Source organism: Medicago sativa, chromosome 2 (assembly GCF_051527215.1).
Source record: "Medicago sativa cultivar Bolivia chromosome 2, Bolivia_mono, whole genome shotgun sequence".
Classification (NCBI taxonomy): domain Eukaryota; kingdom Viridiplantae; phylum Streptophyta; class Magnoliopsida; order Fabales; family Fabaceae; genus Medicago; species Medicago sativa.
Window position 1 is genome coordinate 7234239 of NC_140750.1, and position 23130 is coordinate 7257368.

Consider the following 23130-nt stretch of genomic DNA (forward strand, 5'->3'; position numbering starts at 1 on the left):
AAGAAACTTGTTTTTGTTACTCTCACAATCGCCATGTAAATTAGGATTGAGCACGTTGTATTTTTCCCCTTACTCAGATATTCGCAGCGTAAATGTGGCAAGTTGCAAAAACGATACATCATCAGCCAAATAGCAAGTTTGTATAGTTTACTACGTCACCAGGGCTGGCCTAAGGGTAAGGCGACCCAAACCCTCGCTTTAGGCCTCCGATTTTTTGACTTAGAATAAAGGCCTCACAATAAACAAATTTATGTATGTATACATATACAACAAATGAATTATTCAACTTTGTCATGAAGTAAATTAAAGATGGTAGACGCGAGGCTGTCTGATGCTTACGGCATGGGTTCAACACTTCCCTATACAGCTCAATAATGCGCACTATTTTTCCGTCGGAAGGGCTGCACTTACAATACTTCCACTTATATTATGCAATATTTATTTTTCTTTTTAATTGTAATATTTTTCTTTATAAAACCTATGAATTGATATTAATTTATCTCATTAAAAAAGCTGCATTTTTTAGTATGCTTTAGGCCTCCAAATATGTTGGGCCGGCACGTCACATGTTAGGACTGTTTTTGCAATAAATATCCACATAACTGAATGGGACAATGAAAGAAGAATATTTCTTTTTGTTAACGTCCGATTCACAAGGAAACGAGATTTTGGTAATTAAAATTTGGTCCGAGATAAGTAAAAAATAATCAATAATTATTTCATTTAGAAATCAAATGTGTGGATTCAGCAAAATTTTCATCGCATTTACAAATTAGTGTTTTTAATAGATTAACCACGTTTATTCTCCATTTCATTGACAAGTGTTTTTATAGCATCGACAACTATTTGTAAAACTAGCTAGATTGTCTATATTTTTTAAGTTATTAATCAAATATTTTACTAGTTCTATAAAATATCAACATGCATGCCTGTTCAAAAAAACAACATGCATGTTTTTTTTTTTTTGCAATCATTTTTTAGATATGATTAATTAATTTTATTCTACTATTTATTTAATCCTTAATTATATTGAATAAGATAAAATTTCATTTTAATATATATTTTAAAAAGTAATAGTTTGAGGCCCCTTAAAAAATACAATTCTAGAAAGTTGGTCATCCCAACCATGTTGAGGGATGACGGGATATATAGTTTGACCATTCCTAACTATAAACGAATTGGCAGGTTGCAAAATGAATATACATAACAGCCCTATTCAAAAAAATAATATACATACCAGCCAGTTGCATGGCCAATTTATGATTCAGTCACTATAAATACATGCAACTTATATACGAGGAATACACATCTTACATACAACGTTTTATTAACAGTTAGTTTTAATAAAAAGTGACGATGATTTCCCACACCTCAAACCTATTTCTCCTTTTCATCATCTTCACTACAATATTATGTCTCTCTTCAAGTTCTTATGGAATCCCAACCAAATACTCTTCCATCATGGGTCCAAACCTTGATAAGCTTCCTACTCAAGATAAAACCATAGAAATATTCCAATTATGGATGAAAGAGCATGGACGGGTCTACAAAGACCTAGAAGAGATGGCAAAGAAATTCGACATTTTTATTTCCAATTTGAAGTATATCACGGAGACAAATGCAAAGAGAAAATCATCTAATGGTTTTCTTCTTGGTCTTACAAATTTTACTGATTGGAGCTCCGAGGAGTTTCAACAAAGATACTTAAACAACATTGACATGCCCACCAACATTGACACAATGAAGGTGAACGACGTTCACTTATCATCATGTAGTGCTCCTTCATCCTTGGATTGGAGGTCAAAAGGAGTTGTATCTGATATTAAGGATCAAAAGAATTGTGGTAAGTTTCATTGTTGTGTTTGCATGAAAAAAATCTTAAATAACACCTAGCATGAATATAAAATGGATAATGTTTTTTTAAAGGAACACTTTTAATATTGTTTACTACTTATAATACGTCACATGAAGTAGATTTAATTTTCAGTTTAAATGGGTTTGTATGTACTATATTGCTTACCAAAAAAATATTATCGATCAAATATATGCAAAGTTTTTTTTTTTTTTTTTGACAAAAAATATATGCAAAGTTAAAAACATTACTTTAACCACATTGCATTTGTTTTTGTTAGGGAGTTGCTGGGCATTCTCAGCTGTAGGTGCCATTGAAGGAATAAATGCAATAGTGACAGGTAAGCTTATCAACCTTTCAGAGCAAGAGCTTTTGGATTGTGACCCTATAAGTGGGGGTTGCAACAGTGGATGGGTGAACAAAGCATTTGATTGGGTTATAAGAAACAAAGGAGTTGCATTGGAAAATGATTATCCATATACAGCAGAGAAGGGTGCTTGCAAAGCTTCACAGGTCCTTAATTTCTATCAAATATTATATAGCTTCCATCATTGAACTTTAAAAAAATCTTAGAATTTTTTAGTTCGTTATCTTAATTTAACCATCTCCTTTGTTCATGAATTGTAGATTCCAAACAGTGCAATTAGTAGCATTAATACATATCATCATGTGGAGCAATCAGACCAGGGACTATTGTGTGCAGTTGCTAAGCAGCCTGTTAGTGTGTGTCTTTATGCACCCCAAGACTTTCATCACTACTCATCCGTAAGTAATTCTATAATTAAGGGTTTAAATATTTATTTATTTATTTTTTACCAAAGGGTTACATATATTTAAACCTTATGAAGTCACAACTTTTTAACTTTAATCTTTATAAGTTTGATCTTTTGACTATCAAGCTTTTAGTCTTTGATTTGTAAGACCAAAGCATTCATTTTATAAAATTTTAGTCAAATTTTTCTAACAGAAGTTGAATAGATAATATTTTATTGAGAATAAAAATATTTTTAACACAATAATTAATCTATTTATTTTTTTGACAATAATAATTAATCTATTTATGATAATCTCTATGTATTTTTTAATGGATGATAACAAATTTACTTAATGCAATAATTTATCTTTTTATCAATTTAAAATTAAGACAACAACACTTACTTAATTAGTTCTTATTTTCATCCATTTGCAGGGAATATATGATGGACCTACTTGTCCAGTGAATTCTAAAGATACAAATCATTGTGTGTTAATAGTGGGTTATGATTCAGTGGATGGTCAAGATTATTGGATTGTAAAGAACCAATGGGGCACGTCATGGGGAATGGAGGGTTATATGCATATCAAAAGGAACACTAATAAAAAGTATGGGGTGTGTGCAATAAATTCATGGGCTTATAATCCAGTCAAATATAATGGAAAGAAACCAAGTATTAGTTCCATTTTAGATCAATAATAAGTTAAAGCAAGAATTATATATGGTTTTATGCATATAGAATTTGTTTGTGTGGGCATTGTTGATGTTGTTTTCAACACGTCAGTTATCCTATTCAAAATTCTTAAGCATAAGCAAATAAATAAATGGAAAGATATGAAAGTTTCACTCAATGATGTAATACAAGTCATGACAATAAAGTGGCAAGTGTTCTGCTTATCATAAAATAATGGTAGCGAATGAATTTGATTATTTTTACTTTCCTCAATGATTATTTTTACTATTTATTTGTTAATTTTCGATTCTAATGCTACTAGTATCACATCACATCTATATAAAAATTACCAGGTGGTTATAAAATCTTTCAAGGTTTCACTACCTTAGGGATCAAGCAAACAAGGACACGATAATTGTTGAATATTGTCCTATAAATGATCGAACAACTTATATATTCATCAAGTCTATCAAAAAGGTCCATATTTGAAAACTAAAAAGAGAACTAGGTGTTGTAGCTTTTGAAAGTTTAAATTAAGAAAGCATGTTGAGATTAATAATTCAAACTTAGGTGTATATAACAATTAGTTTAGGTTAGTTAGTTAGTTATGCCCTATGCAACTTTCTGTGTTTTTAGGCTTAGTTTGTTGACACTATAGCAACTACTTGTTGTATATATATCTCACTCTTGTGAATAATAAACATGTGCTTTTCATATATTCAATCTTGTTCTCTCATATTCTCTCTTTCTTCAATTCTCATTTGATTTCACAAAACCAAAATCATCCTTTCACCAACAGTTGCAACCAAGTTTAGAAATTTAGTTACCTCCGATGCTCACAATTCAAATTCTAATGTTGTTCATGATATGAAAATATTAGTCAAATGTTGGCAAGGTAAGCATAATTCCAATATGGATAATATAAATTTTCCAATTGAAGATATGGTCGTTGAAAATGAATTTACTTTGGTTACATCTAAATCACAAATATATAAATTGAAGAAACACAAAAAAAAAAAACTGTCTCTAGAAGCTGAGCAATAAAACTAAACTTAAAATATGGTCTAGTCTCCCATAATAAAACTCTACCTTATATAGAATATTGAAAGTAGATATATATTTGACCAAAAAAAGTTATATATTATGTATATTGTGTTTTGATGATTATTATTAAATGTGACCGCCAATTGTTTTGCCAATTCATTCACTATAAATACATGGTAATACCAGGAAAACACATTTCTCCAAATCTTTTACAAAAAAAAAAAAAAAAAAAAACTACTCCAAATCGGTTGGTTTTAATCAAACTTTGATGATGTCTCTCACATCAAACCCATTTCTCCTTATTATCATCTTCACTATATTCTTATGTCTCTCTTCAAGTACTTATGGTATCCCAACCAAGTACTCCTCCATATTGGGCCCAAACCTTGATAAGCTTCCTACTCAAAATAAAACTATAGAGTTATTCCAAATATGGATGAAAGACCATGGAAGGGTCTATAAAGACCAAGAAGAGATGGCAAAGAAATTTGACATTTTTGTTTCCAATTTGAAGTATATCACAGAAACTAATGCCAATAGAAAGCCATCACCTCATGGCTTCCTTCTTGGTCTTACCAACTTTGCTGATTGGAGCCCCCAAGAGTTTCAAGAAAGAATGTTACACAACCTTGACATGTCCATGATTAATGACACATTGAAGCTGAATGATGTTCCCATATCATCATGCAATGCTGCACCTTCATCCTTGGATTGGAGGTTGAAAGGAGCTGTCACTAATGTGAAGGATCAGACCGCCGATTGTAGTAAGTTTGCTGTGTTTGCATCATTAATTATGTCACATTGCATGATATTAATTGATACACTTAATAACATGAACAATTATAAAATGTCACGTGTGTTAAATTAATATTTTTTCCAATAGATTTCAGTTAAAATGGTTCTATAAATACTGATATTATGTGTTGTAATCATTGTTATCAAAAACGCGACTTAAGTCCCAAAATCCTGGTTTTTGCGACTTTGCGTAGCTTCAACGACTCAAATCCATAGCAAAGTTCCAAAAACAGGCAAAATCCTATCAAAATCGCACAAAATCGTGAAATCCGTTCAAAATCGCAGGATTTTGAAGGATTTTGTTCATTTATTTATAAGGGTCAATTTTTGACCCGGTTCATAAATTGACCCGATTTGAATCCATGACCCGGTTCTATAAATACCCTAAAGGCCAAAAATTGTCATTCTTTCACTTCTCCCACACTTCCTCAATAGTTACACGTAATTGTTCATTTTTCTTCTAGTTCAAAATGAACTAAACCTAACTAGATGCCTCCATCCTTCAATCCATCATCCTTCCCCCACACTTCCTCAATAGTTACACGTGTTTGTTAGCCCTCTAGTCTTTGCCTTGAAACTTCATAACCTTACTCACTTGTGATCAAGTATGTTGTCACGCATTTAGGATTTGTCTTTAAGTATATATTTTGTCTAGATTGTTTAGCATTATTATGACTACAAAGAATATTTGCATCTAGGCTTTGAGTCATTTATCTATATGTATTTTGTGGACTTTGAACTTTAGTCATTTATGACTATATGCAATTTATAACATATATTTAGCATTATTTTTGTTTTGGTAGAATCCTCGATTTTGATTGCGATTTTACAAGTCCCGACTTTGCTATCCTATATCGATTCTACAAAAGTCTTTGAGTAAAATCCTTCGATTTTGATTGCGATTTTACGAGTCTCGATTTTGCTACTCCCTTTCGACTTGAAGTAAAGTCCCGATTTTGATAACCTTGGTTGTAATGTTATGGGAGAACAATAAAATTAATACGTTAGAGACTAGGGCCACCTATATGGATCTCAAATAATGGTCCATATATAGACTCGTACCATTTTCAGTGAAACACTACATTTATATCTTTTCTGGACAAAATTCTTTATTTTTAAAAAATGGTCCACGTTTAAAACACATTTTTGCCATATTATGGTATTCTAAAAACTACTATATCTCACTTAGTCAAAAATGAAGAAATATATCTCTCTTTTTCCAAAAATAAAATATTTAGTGTGATTGCCTTTTAAAAAATATTCAGTCAATTGTGGCATATTTTCATAATAAATTAAAAAAATATTGTTATAATTAAAAAGCATACCGCCTACCACACATCATATATTATTTTAAGTATATATATTTTTGATATTTATAAATTTATAATTTATTATCAACAGTCAAATCTTTCACAATGTGGTGAGTCAAAGTTCAAACCTTAGTTATGAAGTGTACACATATAATAAATGACATTGCCCTAAATAAAATTATTTTTAGCAGAGGAAACCATAAAAAAAAAAAAATCAGAATTTTTATTGTTTAATTCCTACATAAATTTTGTTTTAACTTTAATCCATAGTTTGCTCTTCTAGGGATAATTTAATAGAGACTAAAAACATGTTTAACTTATATATATTAGTAAAGAATTTTTTTTTACCACATTGCATTTGTTTTTGTTAGGTACTTGCTGGATATTCTCAGCTGTAGGCGCCATTGAAGGAATAAATGCAATAACAACAGGGAAGCTTATTAGTCTTTCAGCGCAAGAACTTTTGGATTGTAACCCTGCAAGTGGAGCATGCAACACCGGATTTGTGAACAATGCATTCAATTGGGTTATAGGAAACAAAGGACTTGCATCAGATTATGATTATGCTTATACGGCAAAGAAGGGTTTTTGCAAAGCCTCACAGGTTCTGAATTGATTTCTACCAATATTATAAAGCTTACATGCATCATTAACAAAATTACTTTTTATTTTTTGATTTCGTTATATTAATTTTTGACCACCACCTTTGTTCATGAATTGTAGGTGAGAAACAATGCATTTAGTAGCATTGATAAATATTATCATGTGGAGCAATCAGAACAAGGACTATTTTGTGCAGTTGCTAAGCAGCCTATTAGTGTGTGTCTTTATGCACCCCAAGACTTCCATCATTATTCATCCGTAAGTAGTTCTGATTTTTAATTAAGTTAAATATATATTTTTAATCTTTATAAAATTAAAAAAATTAAATTTAACGTTTATAAATATTTTATATATTTCAATTTTCATCTTTTTGCATAAATCGCATACCTTAGCCTTTAATTTGTACATGAGTAAAAAAAGTCTCTGATTTGAACATAAGATTAAAAACATTAAGAAGAAGTCTAAAATCGAAAATTTATCTTAAAACTTGTACAAGGCTAAAATATGGTTTTGGTCTTTACAAATATGCATCGTTTTGGTTTTAGTCCCTGTAATTTTTTTTTTAGTTTTTGGTCTCTGCAAATATGTCTCGTTTTGATTTTGGTCCCTGACCCCACTTTTGTGATGATTTGCACATGTGACACATGATGAATGAACCCATTTTGTAGAAAAATAGCCCCTGCAAAATATTTTGATTTTTAAAAAGGTACCTGCAAAATGTTTTGTTTTTTAAAAATTTACAGGGACTAAAACCAAAACGAGGCATATTTGCAGGGACCAAAACCATATTTTAGCCTTTGTACAATTTATGTTAAATACATAATTTTGTAATAAATAACTATTGTTTTCAATACTTTTTTTTGTACCATTTGTAGTTTTCTTAACCTATGCAATAATATTGCATAGGATAGACAATCCCTTCTTCTATAAAAGACATGGAAACAAACTATTAATCAATTTTTTATTTTAAAGAATTTGAAAAAATGGTGCATCTAAAACATGGTCCAAAGGTTGACCCCTTCTTTCTAAATTTTAATAAAATATTACATTTGTTTATTTTATTATTATTAATAAATTTGATATTTTACTAGAAATGATCCGCCTTTATACTTTTTTAGGGGTTCATATTAAACAACCCTTGAATATATAAATGGTATACTTTATAAAGAATTAAAACATTTTGGTGAGCAAAAATTTATTGAGAGTACAACGGGTGCTCAAAACTGTGACCAATTTGAGAAAACAAATTTTTTATTTTTTATTTTTATCACCTATAAATCAAGACCATGACAATCTCTTTATTTAATCTATAACCTCCATAATATTGACAATTTTTCATTGAAAAGAATATCATTGTGCTCCAATCAAATACACCACGATGTTGTTAACCAAATCAAAGAGGATACTTTCTTTCCATTCTTCCCTCCGTATGATAAGTTAAATATCATAAAATTATCAACCAATTCAGCCCCCCATTCTCTTACATTTAAATCCATCCATTTGAAAATAGAATCCCAAATTATTTTTGTGTTTGCACAACTTGCAAACAAATGACTTGCAGTTTCAATTTCATTAAAACAAAATACGCAACATTGTTGATGCACATCAATTATCATAGATGATTGATGTTCGATGTCACGCCCCTTACTTTGCTAGTAGAGATTAAAGTTATATTTAACACAATTATTAATTTATTTTCACTTAATTTTCTTTTGTATATCGATTGGCAGGGAATATATGATGGACCCAATTGTCCGGTGAATTCTAAATATACAAATCATTGTGTGTTAATAGTGGGTTATGATTCAGTGGATGGTCAAGATTATTGGATCGTAAAGAACCAATGGGGCACGTCATGGGGAATGGAGGGTTATATGCATATCAAAAGGAACACTAATAAAGAGTATGGGGTGTGTGCAATCAATGAATGGGCATATAATCCAGTCAAATATAATTGAACGAAGCATTAGTTCCATTTTAGATCAAGAATAAATTACGATTTAATGCTTCTAGGATTTGTTTGTGTGGCTAATCTTGATGTTGTTTTGAACATGTTAGATTCCCTGTTCAAATTTGTGAAGCATATATAAATTAATTAATTAATGGAACGATATATGTTGATTACTTCCTCTAATAATATGTTGATTCCTTTGCTACAAAGATCATGACTCTCTCTCTCTCTCTCTCTCTCTCTCTCTCTCTCTCTCTCTCTCTCTCTCTCTCTCTCTCTCTCTCTCTCTCTCTCTCTCTCTCTCTGTTAGGTTCACAGTAATTAGTTTGATATAACCGTTGGAGCTTGATAGCTTGAGCTAGAAGCAACCATATATAATGCAATCCTTTGATTGTTAAATTGCTAGAATGAATTTAGTTTCATATCTAACAAACATAGAGGAAAAAAGTGAAAAAACAAAGTGAATTCTATTGAGTTTGAGTCTTAAGCTTTGTGATTTCACACCCTTGTAAACGTTGATTCATAGTGGAGTTTTTGCTCGGATTCTGATCGAGGAAAAACATTTAGTAAAAAACTTAAAAACAAAATATAACACTTTTATTGCATAGTTTGAAATTCTTTGAAAATTAATTGCTCTTTAGTCACATGATATTTGGTTGCATCTATTACTGTCCCGTAGCAAAAGCCTCAACTGGGAAAGTTTTGGTGATGCCAGCTAAACTCTTGAAGTGAATCTTTCCAATGAGTGTTTCATCAATAGTAATTTCATTGACAGGAGGCCAAAGCATGAGTTCTTTGGCTTTCACACCTTTGAGCTTCTTAATTTTCTTTTTCAACATGTAACCATTGATTTCAGTATCATAACTCACCAACTTACCAATCAGTTTAAAGTTGTGTTCAACTTTCTTCTCTTGCAAGATACGCATGTAACCGGTGCTTCTAACAAAACTAACTTCGATTACATCGGCGAGTGGAAGAAGTCCTAACGGAAGTCCAAACTCATTCAGCATGGATATTGCTAATTTGATTCCTTCTTCATGGCCCTTAGCAACAACTGCACCATCTAATTTCTCTGCCATTTTAGGTACTTGAATTTCTAAATATTAATGGAAGTATATGTTGTTTGAGATGGTTGAGCTAAGGTAAATGGATGAATATGAATTGGTTATATACATTGATTGATACACTAGCTGTAGGTGGTATGTGACAAATATAATGGAGAAAACAAGAAGAGTAGTGTTGTATTAACCATCAAGTGTATTTTCCAATTTATTTATTAGTTTCAGCCGGCTAATTTTCATAAAAACAAAAACGTACTACATGTCATAAATAAATCTTTTTTTGAAGGGATAAAAAAAATGTTATGACCAAATAATTTTTTTAATGACAAAATGTTATTATCAAGGAACAAATTAGAAAAAGTACAAGGGGCACTTGACCCGCAAAAGACCAACATCTAATTAAGACAAAGAAGTGGGTTTGAAAACCACTCAAATTGCATACAATGTCTCCCTTTTTTTCCCAGCTAGAAACCACCACATTCACCTTCAGGAGGCTGAATTTATACCCTCTACAATTTCTTTTCGAAGAGAAAACAACCTCATTTCTAGCCTCCCAAAACTTTCACATTGTGGCATACCAAATAAGCATTAACTCCTTCTGGTGTTTTTTGTTTGAGGACGAGTTTGTAAAAAGTAGTAAAGTAGAGAAATATCATTTCCAGGTAAATCACTCCTATTCGAATCCACCAAAAGATTGAGTACCAAACCCTTCTGGCAAAGCTACACTGCCAAAAAAATGATCCTCCACTTCAAGAGTCTTCGTATACCGGCTAATTTTTAAGTTTCCACGAATAGGAAGTCTATCAATGATATCACACAATGCGACACTTAAATGAGAAGTGGGGAGGAATGTACAACTCAAGCTACATATAGGGAAATAGCCGTGAAGGCATTTGAAGTTTCAAGCATCGATTTCTCCTTAGATGAAAAGGCTCCCTCCTTCAATGAAAATCTCAATTCCAGTCCTCATCAATCCAACACCTCATTTGGTTCACTTTCCTGTTCTTTTGGAGAGACAACGAGAATAATTTCGGAAAGACTAGAGAGAGGGTTCTCCCCCAACCAAGTATCATGTCAAAAATATGTAGATTCCCCATTTCAACTCTTTTCTTTGCAAACTCCATAAACCAATCTTGATCATTATCCATACCCTTCCCAAGATTACACCCCTTCCACCAAAGAAAAGGAATTTTAAATTTAATTGTATAAAAAAGATTTGTGGATAATCACATTTTCCATCATACTTAGCTTTGAACACATCTTTCCACATGACCTTATCCGCATCCAACAATGGCCATTTCAATTTTGCAAGAAGCGTCGAATTGAAGATTTTCAATTTTTTAAAACATATTAACAATTAAAATTAACTAATAAGTATTATTAAAAAAAAGGTTAATTATGTTTCTAGTCCCTATAAAATAGTGACCTTGTAAGTTTAGTCCTTACTTAATTTTAATAGCATTTTTAGTCCCTATAAAAAAAAATTTACTTATAATTTTAGTCCCTGCTAAAACAAAGTTTGATTAATTATCCTTAAACTCTTAAATTTTTGAACGATTTTTTTGAGACAAGATTAGAACACTATGAAAGGTTCGTTTACTAAAATTTAGAATTTTCCGACATGAAATGAATTAAATATGAATTTTTTAAAACGACAAAAGTTAAAGATAAAAAATAATAAAATCAGGATGTAGAAATCAAATTTTGCGATAATTTTTTGCGGAGGAACGTTTAGTAATGTTCTAAACATGTCTGAAAAAAATTGTTCAAAAATTTAAGAGTTTAAGCATAAATTAAACAAATTTGAATTGAGTAGGGACTAATACTGTAATATTAAATAAATTGTCGTATCAGTTACATGTCAGAACGGAAATAATTTTCAAAGGATTAATTATTTATTTAGAAATCGACGATATTTGGTAAGTATCTCGTAATATTATTCTAACGGGCTTGAGAAATTAAATGGTTACGAATTAACGGAGGATAATTATGTCTTTTTCACTTAAAGGGTATTTTGGTAATCTTGTCATTTGAGATTTTTTTTAAGTAGAAAATTGACCAATTTTCTACAACCTTCTACATTTTTCCATTTTCTTTGGGAGAGGATATTTTTCTCTTTCCTCCTATGCTCTCTTTTCTCTCTCGGCCAAACACAAAAAACATCACCACCATCAATTCTTCATCTCCCAAGTTCTCTAATCCTTCATGCAAATCCTAATTTAGGTTTCTAGCTTGTTCTAATGTAATGGGAAACCTAGAGATAATAGATTGAAGATAGAAAAATGTTGAAAATTAGGGTTCATGGAGTGAAGATTGGGAATTGGAAAGAAATCAAGAAATCAATGAAGTTAGGAGAAAGGAAAGATTGATGGAAGCTTGAATTTGTCATCTCCAACCTAGAAATTAGAGGTGGGTTCCCATTCCCTCATTCCTCATGCATGATTTAGGGTTTTAACAATTGAAATTTTTTGTTTAAGAATAATATAACATGTTTCATGCATAAAAATTATAAAGATTTATGTTGATGCGTGTTGAATTATATGTTTGCATTTGATTGAATTTAACAAGGATGTTAAGGTTAATCTTAGTTGTAGATGGTGCTTTTATAGTGTTATATCATGGTTATAATATCTTAGATTAAGAATGTAGAAGTAGAGTCAATTGAGTAAGTGATAGAGGAATTAGATGGAAATTCTGAAATTTTCAGCTTGGATACCTGTTAGTAAATTGCACATAGTTTATTCTACAAAAATCATTTGAGAGTGAGACTTGAACCATTGCAAAGTAGATAAAAATAGCTACAGAATAGACTCAAGAATCGTTGAATTACATTGAGTAATGTATGAGAAATTCAGATTGCAAGTTGAGTAAAAGTTTCTGTCCTGTAATGTAGCCTATGACGTACGGGTCATAGTAATCCGTTTGCTACAACGAGAGATAATGTAGCCTATGACGTACGGGTCATAGTAATCCGTTTGCTACAACGAGAGATAATGTAGCCTATGACGTACGGGTCATAGTAATCCGTTTGCTACAACGAGAGATAATGTAGCCTATGACGTACGGGTCATAGTAATCCGTTTGCTACAACGAGAGATAATGTAGCCTATGACGTACGGGTCATAGTAATGAATTTTTATCCGTTTGCCACAACGAAGAGAAATGTGGTATATTTACCGTTCACCACAACGAAGAGAAATGTGGTATATATTTACCGTTCACCACAACGAAGAGAAATGTGGTATATATTTCCGTTCACCACAACGAAGAGAAATGTGGTATATTTCCGTTCACCACAACGAAGAGATAATGTGGTTTATGTACAAATAATGAAAAGAGACAAAGGAGAAAATAATTTATATTGACGGGATAGTTTATGTTGAGTTGTACAAATGAGAAAATAATTTATATACTTTATTGATAGTAAATTTACATCATGAGATGCAATGATAAAGTATACGAAAATGTGTCAAATTTCAGTAGCTTTGTACTTTAGAGAAGTGCATCGATATGAAAATTATGTTTGGAATGAATTAGCTACGAAGCAATATTTTATGGGCATTTTACTAATCGTTGGAAATGAGAAATTTTAGTTATGGAACTCCGGCTTAGTTAGCCGAAACTAGTTGTTATCGGAAAAGAATCACAGACATACTCAAATAAGTATGTCAAAGTATAAGTTATACCAGAATACGATAAATTAGATATATGTTTATTATTATTATGTTTATGATTAGAGTTATGAGTATGATTATATTTATTATATAATCAAAATAGTATTTCAGACAGCGATTGTAGTTATCCCTTGATCACTGAGTTATGCATGATGAAATTGTATAATCCCAAAATGGGTTGAGGTTAGAAACAGATGGTGATCCTAGGTTCCCCGAGGTTGCCTACAACCTAGGATAGATGGAACTCACTGAGACATCTTGTCTCACCCCAATTCCTTATATTTATTTCAGATATACGAGTTATTATACGACATGATGGTTCTTGATGAAGAAGCAGAAGTAGCTGGACCGTATAAAGTACACGTCAGTGGTACTATTTCTGAGGTAACAGGTGAGAAATTCTATAATTTGTTCAGAGAGTATTTATTTATTGTAATTTTAATGTACCCAACACCAATTTTAACACACATGCTAGGTATCCTAGGTGATTTCTAGTAGGGGTGTTTCAAATACTCAGGGCAAAAAAACAAAATTAGGGACTAAAAATGCTATTAAAATTAAGTAAGGACTAAACTTACAAGGTCGCTATTTTATAGGGACTAGAAACATAATTAACCCTTAAAAAATCAACAAATAATAGATTAATGCAATATATTACACTAATAAAAAATAAGTATTAGTATTTATGTTTATGGTTTGTTCGGTTCGGTGGTCAAAAAGAAATCCAAAATCTGATTCGATCCAAGTGGTTATTGCAAACGCACATCCAAATCGAGAATAAATTTCAATTTTTTTTGCGATTTTTGATTATTTTAGATCAATTTGCTATTTTATTTTGAATTAGTTTGGATGCAAACACCTATGTATTAATCATTCACATTAATGTGACATCTATTGAGAGATGGAAAAAAAATTGTTAGTTTTATCTACTATTTCTTAAAAAAATTGTTAAAATGTTACTTACTATCTACTATTTACATTTTTTTTGAAGGAATCAACTACTCCCTCCGTCCCGGAATAACTGACCCATTTTCTAAAAAAAAGTGTCCCAAAATAACTGACCCATTTCAATTTTCAATACAACTTTCATCATTCCCAATACAATATAACACTAAATAATACTATTTTTATCATTCCCAATACAATATATTCCACTTTCCCCTTTATTTATACTTTTTTCTTAATATGTGTGAAAAACAAAATTGTGTCAATTAAATTGGGACGGAGGTAGTATTTACATTGTTAGTTTTATCTTTGTAAAATATAGTTTGTTTAGGAAATTCCATTGTTATAGATGAATACGAATCAAAATTGAAATTCTGTCATCATAAACATTGAGCTTAACTAAATTGTTAGAGACAATGTATAATAGGAAGAAAATAAATGTTGGAAGAATTGTACAGGGGGAGACGTCCCAATTTTTTGCGACGATGATTGGTATAAATATTAGGTGTCGTGACCTGATTGGTAGGCAGTGGCCATCCCAGCTCATCTGGCTCACAATTGAATTCACAACACACGAATGAGTCTGAAAAATGAACAACGATTTTGTTATGACACAACAACCGCTGGAACTTGTCACAATTTGCTCCCAAGAAATTTCACACTTACTTAGTTTAAAATTGAAAGCAAAAATAGATACAATTATTTGGAAAGTTCTGGTTCCTTTGCTATATGGCAGCAGCATCACCTTTTATTTACGCGCGTTGTAGTTACTCTCCACTAATTACTTCTTTTTCTCAACCTTCTTCCTCATCGTCCCCCTGTTGCTCTTCTTCCTCCACACCTAACTTCATTTTCACTCACCTTTCTGGTAATTCCCTATTTTATTCTTTTTCAATTTTAGGTTACTTATTCCCTTGTTCTAAACTCCTGCATTTATTGTTGTTTAACTTGTTCTATAATTCGGTTAATTTGTGGGGTATTGTAATTATTACAGTTTCAATTCGATTGAACCAAGTAATTGAGTTCAATTGGTAGTTGATTTCGATTCCTGAATGAAATAATTCTTTGTCAGACTTTACTTACTTGCTTGCCAAACTTTGGATTGTCGGGAACCCTTTCCGCTGAACCGGAGCTCTAACAGAAAAGAATAAAACAATAATTTGAATTCAATTGCGGTTTTGTAGATTTCCATGTCTAAATTTATGATGATTGTGTTCTATGAAGCACATACATTGTTAGGTATCGGGTGGTATTGATAGGGTAACTGCTGATGCAGTCAGTTATTTTAATATATAGTTATTTAGGAGCAGTTAGCATTTTGTATAATATGCAGTATTTGTGCTGATTAGGAGCAGTTAGGCAGTTTATGTAGTAATTTGTATTGATTAGGAGCGGTTACAGGCAGTTTATGCCCTTAGTTTGTATAAATAGGACCATTTGGCCACAACAGTAGGGGGAATTCAGAATTATTCAATTAGGAACCTTATTGGTTTTGAGCAGAGAGAGAAATGTCTCTTCTCTGAGGAGCTTTTTCTCTGGGATTACAGAGGGATAATCTTCTGTAATATTTTCTTTTCAATCAATAATACTATTTCTTTTGTTTCTCTTTAATTCGGGTTCCTATCATACATGGACACCGGACAGGACACAAACACGGACACCTATGATAATTTGAGAAAATGGCATCATTCAGTGTAATCATAGGTGTCGGTGTGGGACACGGATGCGTGTCCGACACCGTGACACACCTAGGAGTGTATGTGCTTCATAGACTGTGTCGCATTCTCTCTGGGAGGGGGGGGGGGGGGGGGGGGGTCTTGGCGCAACGGTAAAGTTGCTGTTACGTGACAGAAAGGTCACTTGTTCAAGTCTTGGAAACAACTTCATGTCTAAAAAAACAGGGTTAAGCTGTGTCCAATACACCAAAATGGTGGGACCCCTTTTTCGGACCCTGCGTATGTCAGAGCTTTAGTACATCGGGCTGCCCTTTTGTAGGTAACATGCCATAGAAATATTAATATATGATTTTAATGTTGGAGAGAACTTCTGCAGGTGCAAACAAAGGAGAAAGACACATAAGCCTTAGAGCTGAAGCTATGAGTACTACCACTCAGGGAAAGTCTCCTGCTAAAACCACTGGGAATCTGAAGAATGATCCTGATCATCTCCTTGTTCTTGTCCATGGTATCTGGTCTAGGTAATGTTGTTTGTACTATGTTTTTATGTTCATATTTGAGTTAAAAGATAGTCTGAACGGCTGGTGGAAAGAAAAACCAACAAGCTTAAGGTTTTTATGATTATATACAATACAGTATTGAATGTTCCATTGTGAAACAATGTTGGTTAGTGATCTTAAATTTTTTTCTAACTAACTAACTACACTGAATATGTTTAATTATCTAAAATTCCGAGTTCTTTTGTGATGTTCTCATGTGAGCAAGTGTTTGAGGAGTGTTCAGAGTATATAGATTTTCCCTGTCCTAGTCTTTTTAATTGCAATCAAAGATCTTTCCATAGAAAAGCAAGGCCATGTGCGTGGCACATTTTTTTTGCCTTAAATAATCAGTGAAAACTTAATTAGTTCAGAATCCATATATCTTGCACTAAAACCTGGATCAATAAGCTCTTATAGAACACATAAGTAATGCACAATATCTCTAGTAATTGGATGTTGGAAAATTTCTTCAGTCATTATTGTACTGTTTGTACCGCAAGCGGTGCCTGGCATTTGTTCACTATTTTGCTGCTGGTTTTTGCTCTCCAATTGGATGTTTTAACTTGTTTTAACTGATACAGCCCAGGTGACTGGAGTTATGCGGAGGAAGAGTTAAAAATGAACCTTGGGAAAAGCTTTTTAATTCATGGTAACTCCTTTTTTACTTATGGTTCAATACCATTTATTTTGTTTCTACCACCTTTTTTTTCTTGTTTTCTTTAAATACAATTTTTATGTTTGATCTGTGCTTAATTTTGTATTGTGTAAATGCTTAAAACTCATTGAAGGTAGTGGAAAATGCATGTTGTGTGTATTGTGCACAAAAACATATTCAAGCCCCAACAGAAGAAATTTTTTGAAAATCTTGGGATGATTGCGTTGTTGCGGTAAACTGACTGAAATGCCTTAGCCAACTCAAAGTTGATCACACTATCTCTCTAGTGCTAAACCATGCTTGTTTTCTGTGAAATTCATGAGAAAAACATATTTCTGTCAGTTGCACACATTAGTTAGCCCTAGTTAGTTGTATATGTTGAGAACTTTTTTTGCAGAATTGCTCGTGTGTGTGTGTCCATGTTAAATTAATCTTTAATTGTTTTTTGAAAGTCCTTAAAAATGAATTTGATTTCTGCAGCAAGTTCATCAAATGCTTACACTAAGACATTTACTGGGATTGATGAAGCTGGAAAGCGATTAGCTGATGAAGTGAGTCTTCAAGTATTATATACAAATCTGTTTGTCCAATGCAGCGCACGGTTCTGAATGAGGTCTTGAATAATATAATATTTCCTTTTATCACAACAGGTCATGCAAGTTGTAAAGAAGAATCCGAGCCTGAAGCGAATATCCTTTCTGGCCCATTCTCTTGGAGGCCTATTTGCTAGATATGCAATTGCTGTTCTTTATTCACCTGATACCTATAATAGTGGCCAACCTGATGATCCAGCAAACTGCGAGATGGAAAATTCACAGACAGACTTTTCAAGAGGGATGATTGCTGGACTGGAACCAATGAATTTTATTACTTTAGCAACTCCGCATCTTGGCGTAAGAGGGAAAAAACAAGTATGTTCAGAACAATCAAATTATGGAGCTTTTATTTTGACACATATGGACTTATATCTGACAATATAATGCAGTATTGCTTTTTTCTTTAGATACTGTATGTTTTATGCTGATGGTTCACAGCTTACATAATGTTTAGGCTTAATTGTTATAACAATTTAAATATTCAATAATTTTCAGCTCTAAGTTTGATTTTGTGCTATCTACAGAAAGTTTTACTCTTAGAAGTCCTACGAATTTTTTCTTACTGGGCAAAGTGTAAATGTTCTTCTAATTTTTGTTTGAGTCTTCTCTATATACTTCTTTCTCTTAACTGGTTCTTATTTGTTCTCTTCCATCGTTTTCTCTTCCATTGCTTAATCATTCAAGTTTAATCGAATTCATCATTGATTTTCATGATTGCCACAAGATCTTCATTGCATGCACTGCCTTTAGAATTTTTATATAGTTCAATGGGTTTTTGACTATTTTTGTAATGATTTTTTCTGTTAACATTCATACTTCAAAGCTTCCATTTCTGTTCGGTGTTCCGATCCTAGAAAAGCTTGTTGCGCCTGTAGCTCCATTGTTTATTGGTCGGACTGGTAGTCAGCTATTCCTTACTGATGATAAACCCAACAAACCATCCCTTCTTTTGAGAATGGCTTCTGACTGTGAAGATGGAAAATTCATGTATGTAATGGAAATTTTCTTTGCTGATTAAAAGTTCCTTTGTTTCAGTAAAACAATCATGTTCTTATAGCATTTTTATGTTTTGTAGATCTGCACTTGGAGCATTTAGATGTCGTGTTGTTTATGCTAATGTATCATATGATCGTATCCTTCCAGTGTATTAGTGACACTTATTGGCCCTTTCCTCCTTAATTTGTGTTATTCCTTTAACCTATATAGATATGGTTGGGTGGCGCACGTCCTCCATAAGGAGGGAAATCGAACTTGGTAAGGTGAATATGATTATCTTTCTTCTTTGATTGTCTCCTTTTTATGTTGAAGGTCTCAAATATTAAGATTGTTGTTTATTAATATTAATATTAAATATCTGGATTACAATAAAATAAACATGTCCTATGATTATGAAATTTGTATTTAGTAGTTGAACTCCTGAATGTGGTTAAGGCGTGTATTTAACAAAACAAAGAAAGTTAAGAACTCCTATAACGCCTGACTATAATGCATTAATTTTCAGTAATTTCAGAAGCACTTTTCTACTCTTTCTTGTGCTTTGCCAATTTAACACTTCAGTCTTCTAATTTTGAATCATTGGAATGGTTATATACTCATCCCTGCTAACATATCACAATTTTATCCATATCCTATGTTTCAAATATTCCACCATAACTATAAATTCCATGTAGATATGTAGTTCAATGTAGAAACGCAACATGTTGGCTTAAGTTTCAGAAAAAGGAAAACACCTGATCTGTGGAAGTTGGGAAGGCAAATATATTTGTGTAAAATAACTAACATTTTGTATTTGTGCCGACAGCCTCCACGCCAATCTTTGGATGGATACAAGCATGTTGTTGATGTGAATTACTGTCCCCCAATTCCTTCCGATGGACCTCAATTTCCTCCGGAGGCAGTGAAAGCAAAGGAAACTGCACAGCATACACAGAATAGTGTAGAATTTCATGAAATTATGGAAGGTGATTACCATAACCAAAACTAATAGAAGATACTCTAGTTTACATTTTGGGATACTGTTGTCTTGTTGCCAAAACCATTGTGTTGTCTTATTGCTAAGTCCACATGATGTTTTTAACAGAGGAGATGATACAGGGATTACAAAGATTGGGATGGATAAAAGTTGATGTCAACTTTCACTCAGCAGTTTGGCCTCTCTTTGCCCATAGTAACATCCATGTACTGCATTTCTCTGAATCTTTATTTCAAGTATGCTGATATCACTGATATAGTTAAATTTATAACATGAGTATTCCTTGGATTTCAGGTGAAAAAGAAATGGCTTCACAATGCTGGTGTAGGAGTAGTTGCTCATGTTGTTGACAGCTTAAGACAGCAAGAAACATCCTCAATTTTACCAACATCATAAATAAATGTTGTGATAAGAAACAGGCCCACATTCGTAAACCTTTACTGGTCTATACACGTAGGAAAATTGAATAAGGGAAAGGAAGTTAGTCACAAGAGATAAAAAAAAGATCTGATAGTATATAGTGTCAGGAGAAGAGTGTAAGGTATCTTTGGAAAAATCAATTGTTAGTTTGAGTCTTGAGAACGTGTTTCTCAAACTAGGGGGTTGACACCCATTATTTTCTGTGTAAATTCATGTGCATACATCAATACAATCATACTCCCCATTTGATACATCAATACAAACATACTTATCTCATTCATTTGTTCCATTCCTTTATTTCATTTTTGTTTTCACTGAAATTATGAAATCTAGCAAATGGTCCCTTAGTCCAGAGATTCTATTAAGCCATCCAACAAAGATTGGCCGCGTAGGAACCACAAGTTGCTGCTGTTGAGTCCGTGCTAAAAAACCAAGAGGCATCGTTACGGGCACAAGATCATTTGGTGTGCTCGCATGATGTGACACTGCAGGAACACTCGGCTCAGCTGGGTTCCTTGATGACTAGTGTCACAAAGATCACCAAGTCCTTGCAAGCTCGACATACTGAGGTGCGAGAAGGATTCCAACTCCAAAAAAGCAGTCCCGCTCAGTCCGGCTTGGTTCGAGTGGTGGTTTGGGGAATTGAATGACAATAAAAAATTGGTGATGTGTACGCGTGAGACTCATATAAAAACTTATTTGACGAGTTCCATTGTAGAGATTATTTGTCATTGTTTGGTCTCCTACGTATAACCTTGTGGATGTTATCAGGTTATTTTATAAAAATACATAAAAATCCGTCAAAACAATATAGATGAATACTATATTAATATAATTTAGGTTTATTTTTGGTGTCAAAGATACTAATCGCAAAATTTTTACACTATATGGATAGAAGAAGAGTATTGCAAATTTGAACACACGCTATACATACATATCAAACGTCTCCACGACTATTTTGAGGTGCATTTAAAGTAGTTTGTTAACAAAAAAATTGTTCAAACAATTTTTTTGGTAAAAGAAGATCTTATTTATCTCTTGGTTTATAATCCAAATTAAGGTAAAAAAAATGTTCTCCTCTTAAAATTCACTTTTATATCCAAATAAATCAAGCAAAAACGTAAAACTACAATGTTCCTTTTCTGATAAATCAAAGAAAAGCGCAAGTTGTGCACATTTCCAAATTCTTTGCGGAGGACATTTATTTGAAAGATATCCACCAACGGGTAGATGTGCTTCAAGGATGCTTATACATTTCAAAAGCCTCCATTGAATGAGATGCCTTGGGACAAAAATATTTGGAATTCTTCTACTACTTAAGTGGTTTTAACCGTTTTGTTGGTTATACCGCCTTTATATTGGAATCTTATCTCATTCAACAACAAAAAAAGTGGGTCAAATGTAATATTGATGGTTCTACTAAGGGTTATCTCCACCTCGTGGAGGTATTTACCGCTATAAGGATGTCAATAAAGTAGCTTTGTGGTCAGTCGGCATAACACTACTTACTTTCAAGGTTAGTTTCTAATATTGTTCCTTGATATCTAAGGAATGGATTGTTGAACTATTTGGAGTTAACAAGAAACATGTATTTTTACATTTTCCATATCTTGCAAAGAGGGAAATCATTGTGTTGACAAAATTGCTTCTATTGATCTTCAATAGAATGGTATGATTTGTATGAATTATACCCCGTTGTGCATTTTAAATTCTTTAAATCGTAATAAATTAGGCTTTTTCTAAATTCAAATTTTGTTGATGTTAAACTTTGTTAAAGGTTTTCTTCCTTGTTGTTTCTGTGGGTGTTTGCTCTATACTCTTTTCTCCTCCACAACTTTTATTACAATATCTTTAACAGGATAGATGTTGAGTTCCCTTGTTTATTCTGGCTTGAGCTTTGGTCTAATCCCACAAATATTTTTGTATTTTTATTTTTTATTTTAATTATATTTTTAAGTGTTGAAGCTGATATGTGATTGCTAAGGGGTGCAGGTGCAGCATAATTAAGAAGTTTTGGTTTGTTGTATTTTTTTTTTCTCACTCTTTTCTGTTCTAAATAAAAAAAAGTAGTGCAATTTATTCTTGAAGTACTTTTTTTTTGACAAATTATTCTTCAAGAACTTTTGCAAATATTTTTTTTTGAAGAATTTTATTCAATCAAACAATTATCTTGAAACAAAATCTTTTTATTGGGGAATTAGTCACTTTAGTCCCTGAATAGGAAATAAGTCGTCACTTTAGTCCCTGAATGCAGATAAATTGCAAAATAGTCCATGAATGTAGACTCTGTTAGTCAATTTAGTCCCTAAATGCAGACTCCGTTAGTCAATTTAGTCCATGAATGTAGACTCTGTTAGTCACTTTAGTCCCTGAAATTGGCCAACAGAGTCTACATTCAGGGACTGTTTTGCAATTTCTCTGCATTCAGGGACTAAAGTGAGTATTTCTTTCCTATTCATGGATTAAAGTGACTAATTCCCCCTTTTTATTTAATCGCTTATTTATAATAATCTTTTTACAAGAAAATTTCCTTATAAAATTCAATTTCGATACATTAGCACATCAATCACGCAAAAAGTGCAAAAACACAAACATTCCTTTTTCAAATTC

General features: G+C 32.4%; 3 protein-coding genes and 1 pseudogene across 9 annotated transcripts; 3 read left to right on the forward strand and 1 right to left on the reverse strand.

The window, feature by feature from the left end:
- Positions 1 to 1293: 1293 nt before the first annotated feature.
- LOC146944088 (ervatamin-B-like) lies at positions 1294 to 3536 on the forward strand. Its single transcript, XM_085748783.1, has 4 exons — positions 1294 to 1843; positions 2133 to 2365; positions 2480 to 2617; positions 3042 to 3536. Exons 1-4 carry the CDS (start codon positions 1357 to 1359, stop codon positions 3303 to 3305), a joined length of 1122 nt encoding a protein of 373 aa, XP_085604909.1. The 5' UTR covers positions 1294 to 1356; the 3' UTR covers positions 3306 to 3536.
- An 863-nt stretch (positions 3537 to 4399) lies between these two features.
- LOC146944089 (P34 probable thiol protease-like) lies at positions 4400 to 9189 on the forward strand (annotated as a pseudogene). The gene is made up of 4 exons (XR_015025845.1): positions 4400 to 5087; positions 6800 to 7032; positions 7152 to 7289; positions 8762 to 9189. The product of XR_015025845.1 is annotated as a P34 probable thiol protease-like (transcript).
- Positions 9190 to 9623: 434 nt separating this feature from the next.
- LOC146944090 (uncharacterized) lies at positions 9624 to 10116 on the reverse strand. Its single transcript, XM_085748784.1, has one exon. It carries the CDS (start codon positions 10059 to 10061, stop codon positions 9648 to 9650), a length of 414 nt encoding a protein of 137 aa, XP_085604910.1. The 5' UTR covers positions 10062 to 10116; the 3' UTR covers positions 9624 to 9647.
- A 1997-nt stretch (positions 10117 to 12113) lies between these two features.
- Positions 12114 to 20796, forward strand: LOC146944091 (lipid droplet phospholipase 1-like). 6 transcript variants are annotated; one of them, XR_015025847.1, is made up of 12 exons: positions 12114 to 12452; positions 14009 to 14108; positions 16715 to 16859; positions 17459 to 17526; positions 18013 to 18083; positions 18183 to 18443; positions 18952 to 19115; positions 19204 to 19259; positions 19335 to 19387; positions 19930 to 20089; positions 20223 to 20306; positions 20395 to 20796. XR_015025847.1 is itself a non-coding variant. In XM_085742472.1 (12 exons), exons 2-12 carry the CDS (start codon positions 14030 to 14032, stop codon positions 20494 to 20496), a joined length of 1257 nt encoding a protein of 418 aa, XP_085598598.1. In that variant the 5' UTR covers positions 12114 to 12452; positions 14009 to 14029; the 3' UTR covers positions 20497 to 20796. The 6 variants fall into 6 exon arrangements, 4 of the variants coding, with proteins under 4 accessions (XP_085598598.1, XP_085598600.1, XP_085598597.1 ...); XM_085742472.1 differs by having other exon boundaries at positions 20209 to 20306; XM_085742474.1 differs by lacking the exon at positions 14009 to 14108 and having other exon boundaries at positions 20209 to 20306.
- The last annotated feature ends 2334 nt before the right edge of the window (positions 20797 to 23130 follow it).

What these genes read in the sequence shown, in the direction of transcription:
- LOC146944091 (XM_085742471.1), top strand. Translation starts at nt 15,392, where the DNA reads ATGGCAGCAGCATCACCTTTTATTTACGCGCGTTGTAGTTACTCTCCA. An exon ending in GTCCATGGTATCTGGTCTAG is followed by an intron (nt 16,860 to 17,458) that starts GTAATGTTGTTT and finishes TAACTGATACAG; the next exon opens with CCCAGGTGACTGGAGTTATG. An exon ending in GCGTAAGAGGGAAAAAACAA is followed by an intron (nt 18,444 to 18,951) that starts GTATGTTCAGAA and finishes CATACTTCAAAG; the next exon opens with CTTCCATTTCTGTTCGGTGT.
- LOC146944088 (XM_085748783.1), top strand. Translation starts at nt 1,357, where the DNA reads ATGATTTCCCACACCTCAAACCTATTTCTCCTTTTCATCATCTTCACT. An exon ending in TAAGGATCAAAAGAATTGTG is followed by an intron (nt 1,844 to 2,132) that starts GTAAGTTTCATT and finishes TGTTTTTGTTAG; the next exon opens with GGAGTTGCTGGGCATTCTCA. An exon ending in GTGCTTGCAAAGCTTCACAG is followed by an intron (nt 2,366 to 2,479) that starts GTCCTTAATTTC and finishes CATGAATTGTAG; the next exon opens with ATTCCAAACAGTGCAATTAG.
- LOC146944090 (XM_085748784.1), bottom strand. Translation starts at nt 10,061, where the DNA reads ATGGCAGAGAAATTAGATGGTGCAGTTGTTGCTAAGGGCCATGAAGAA.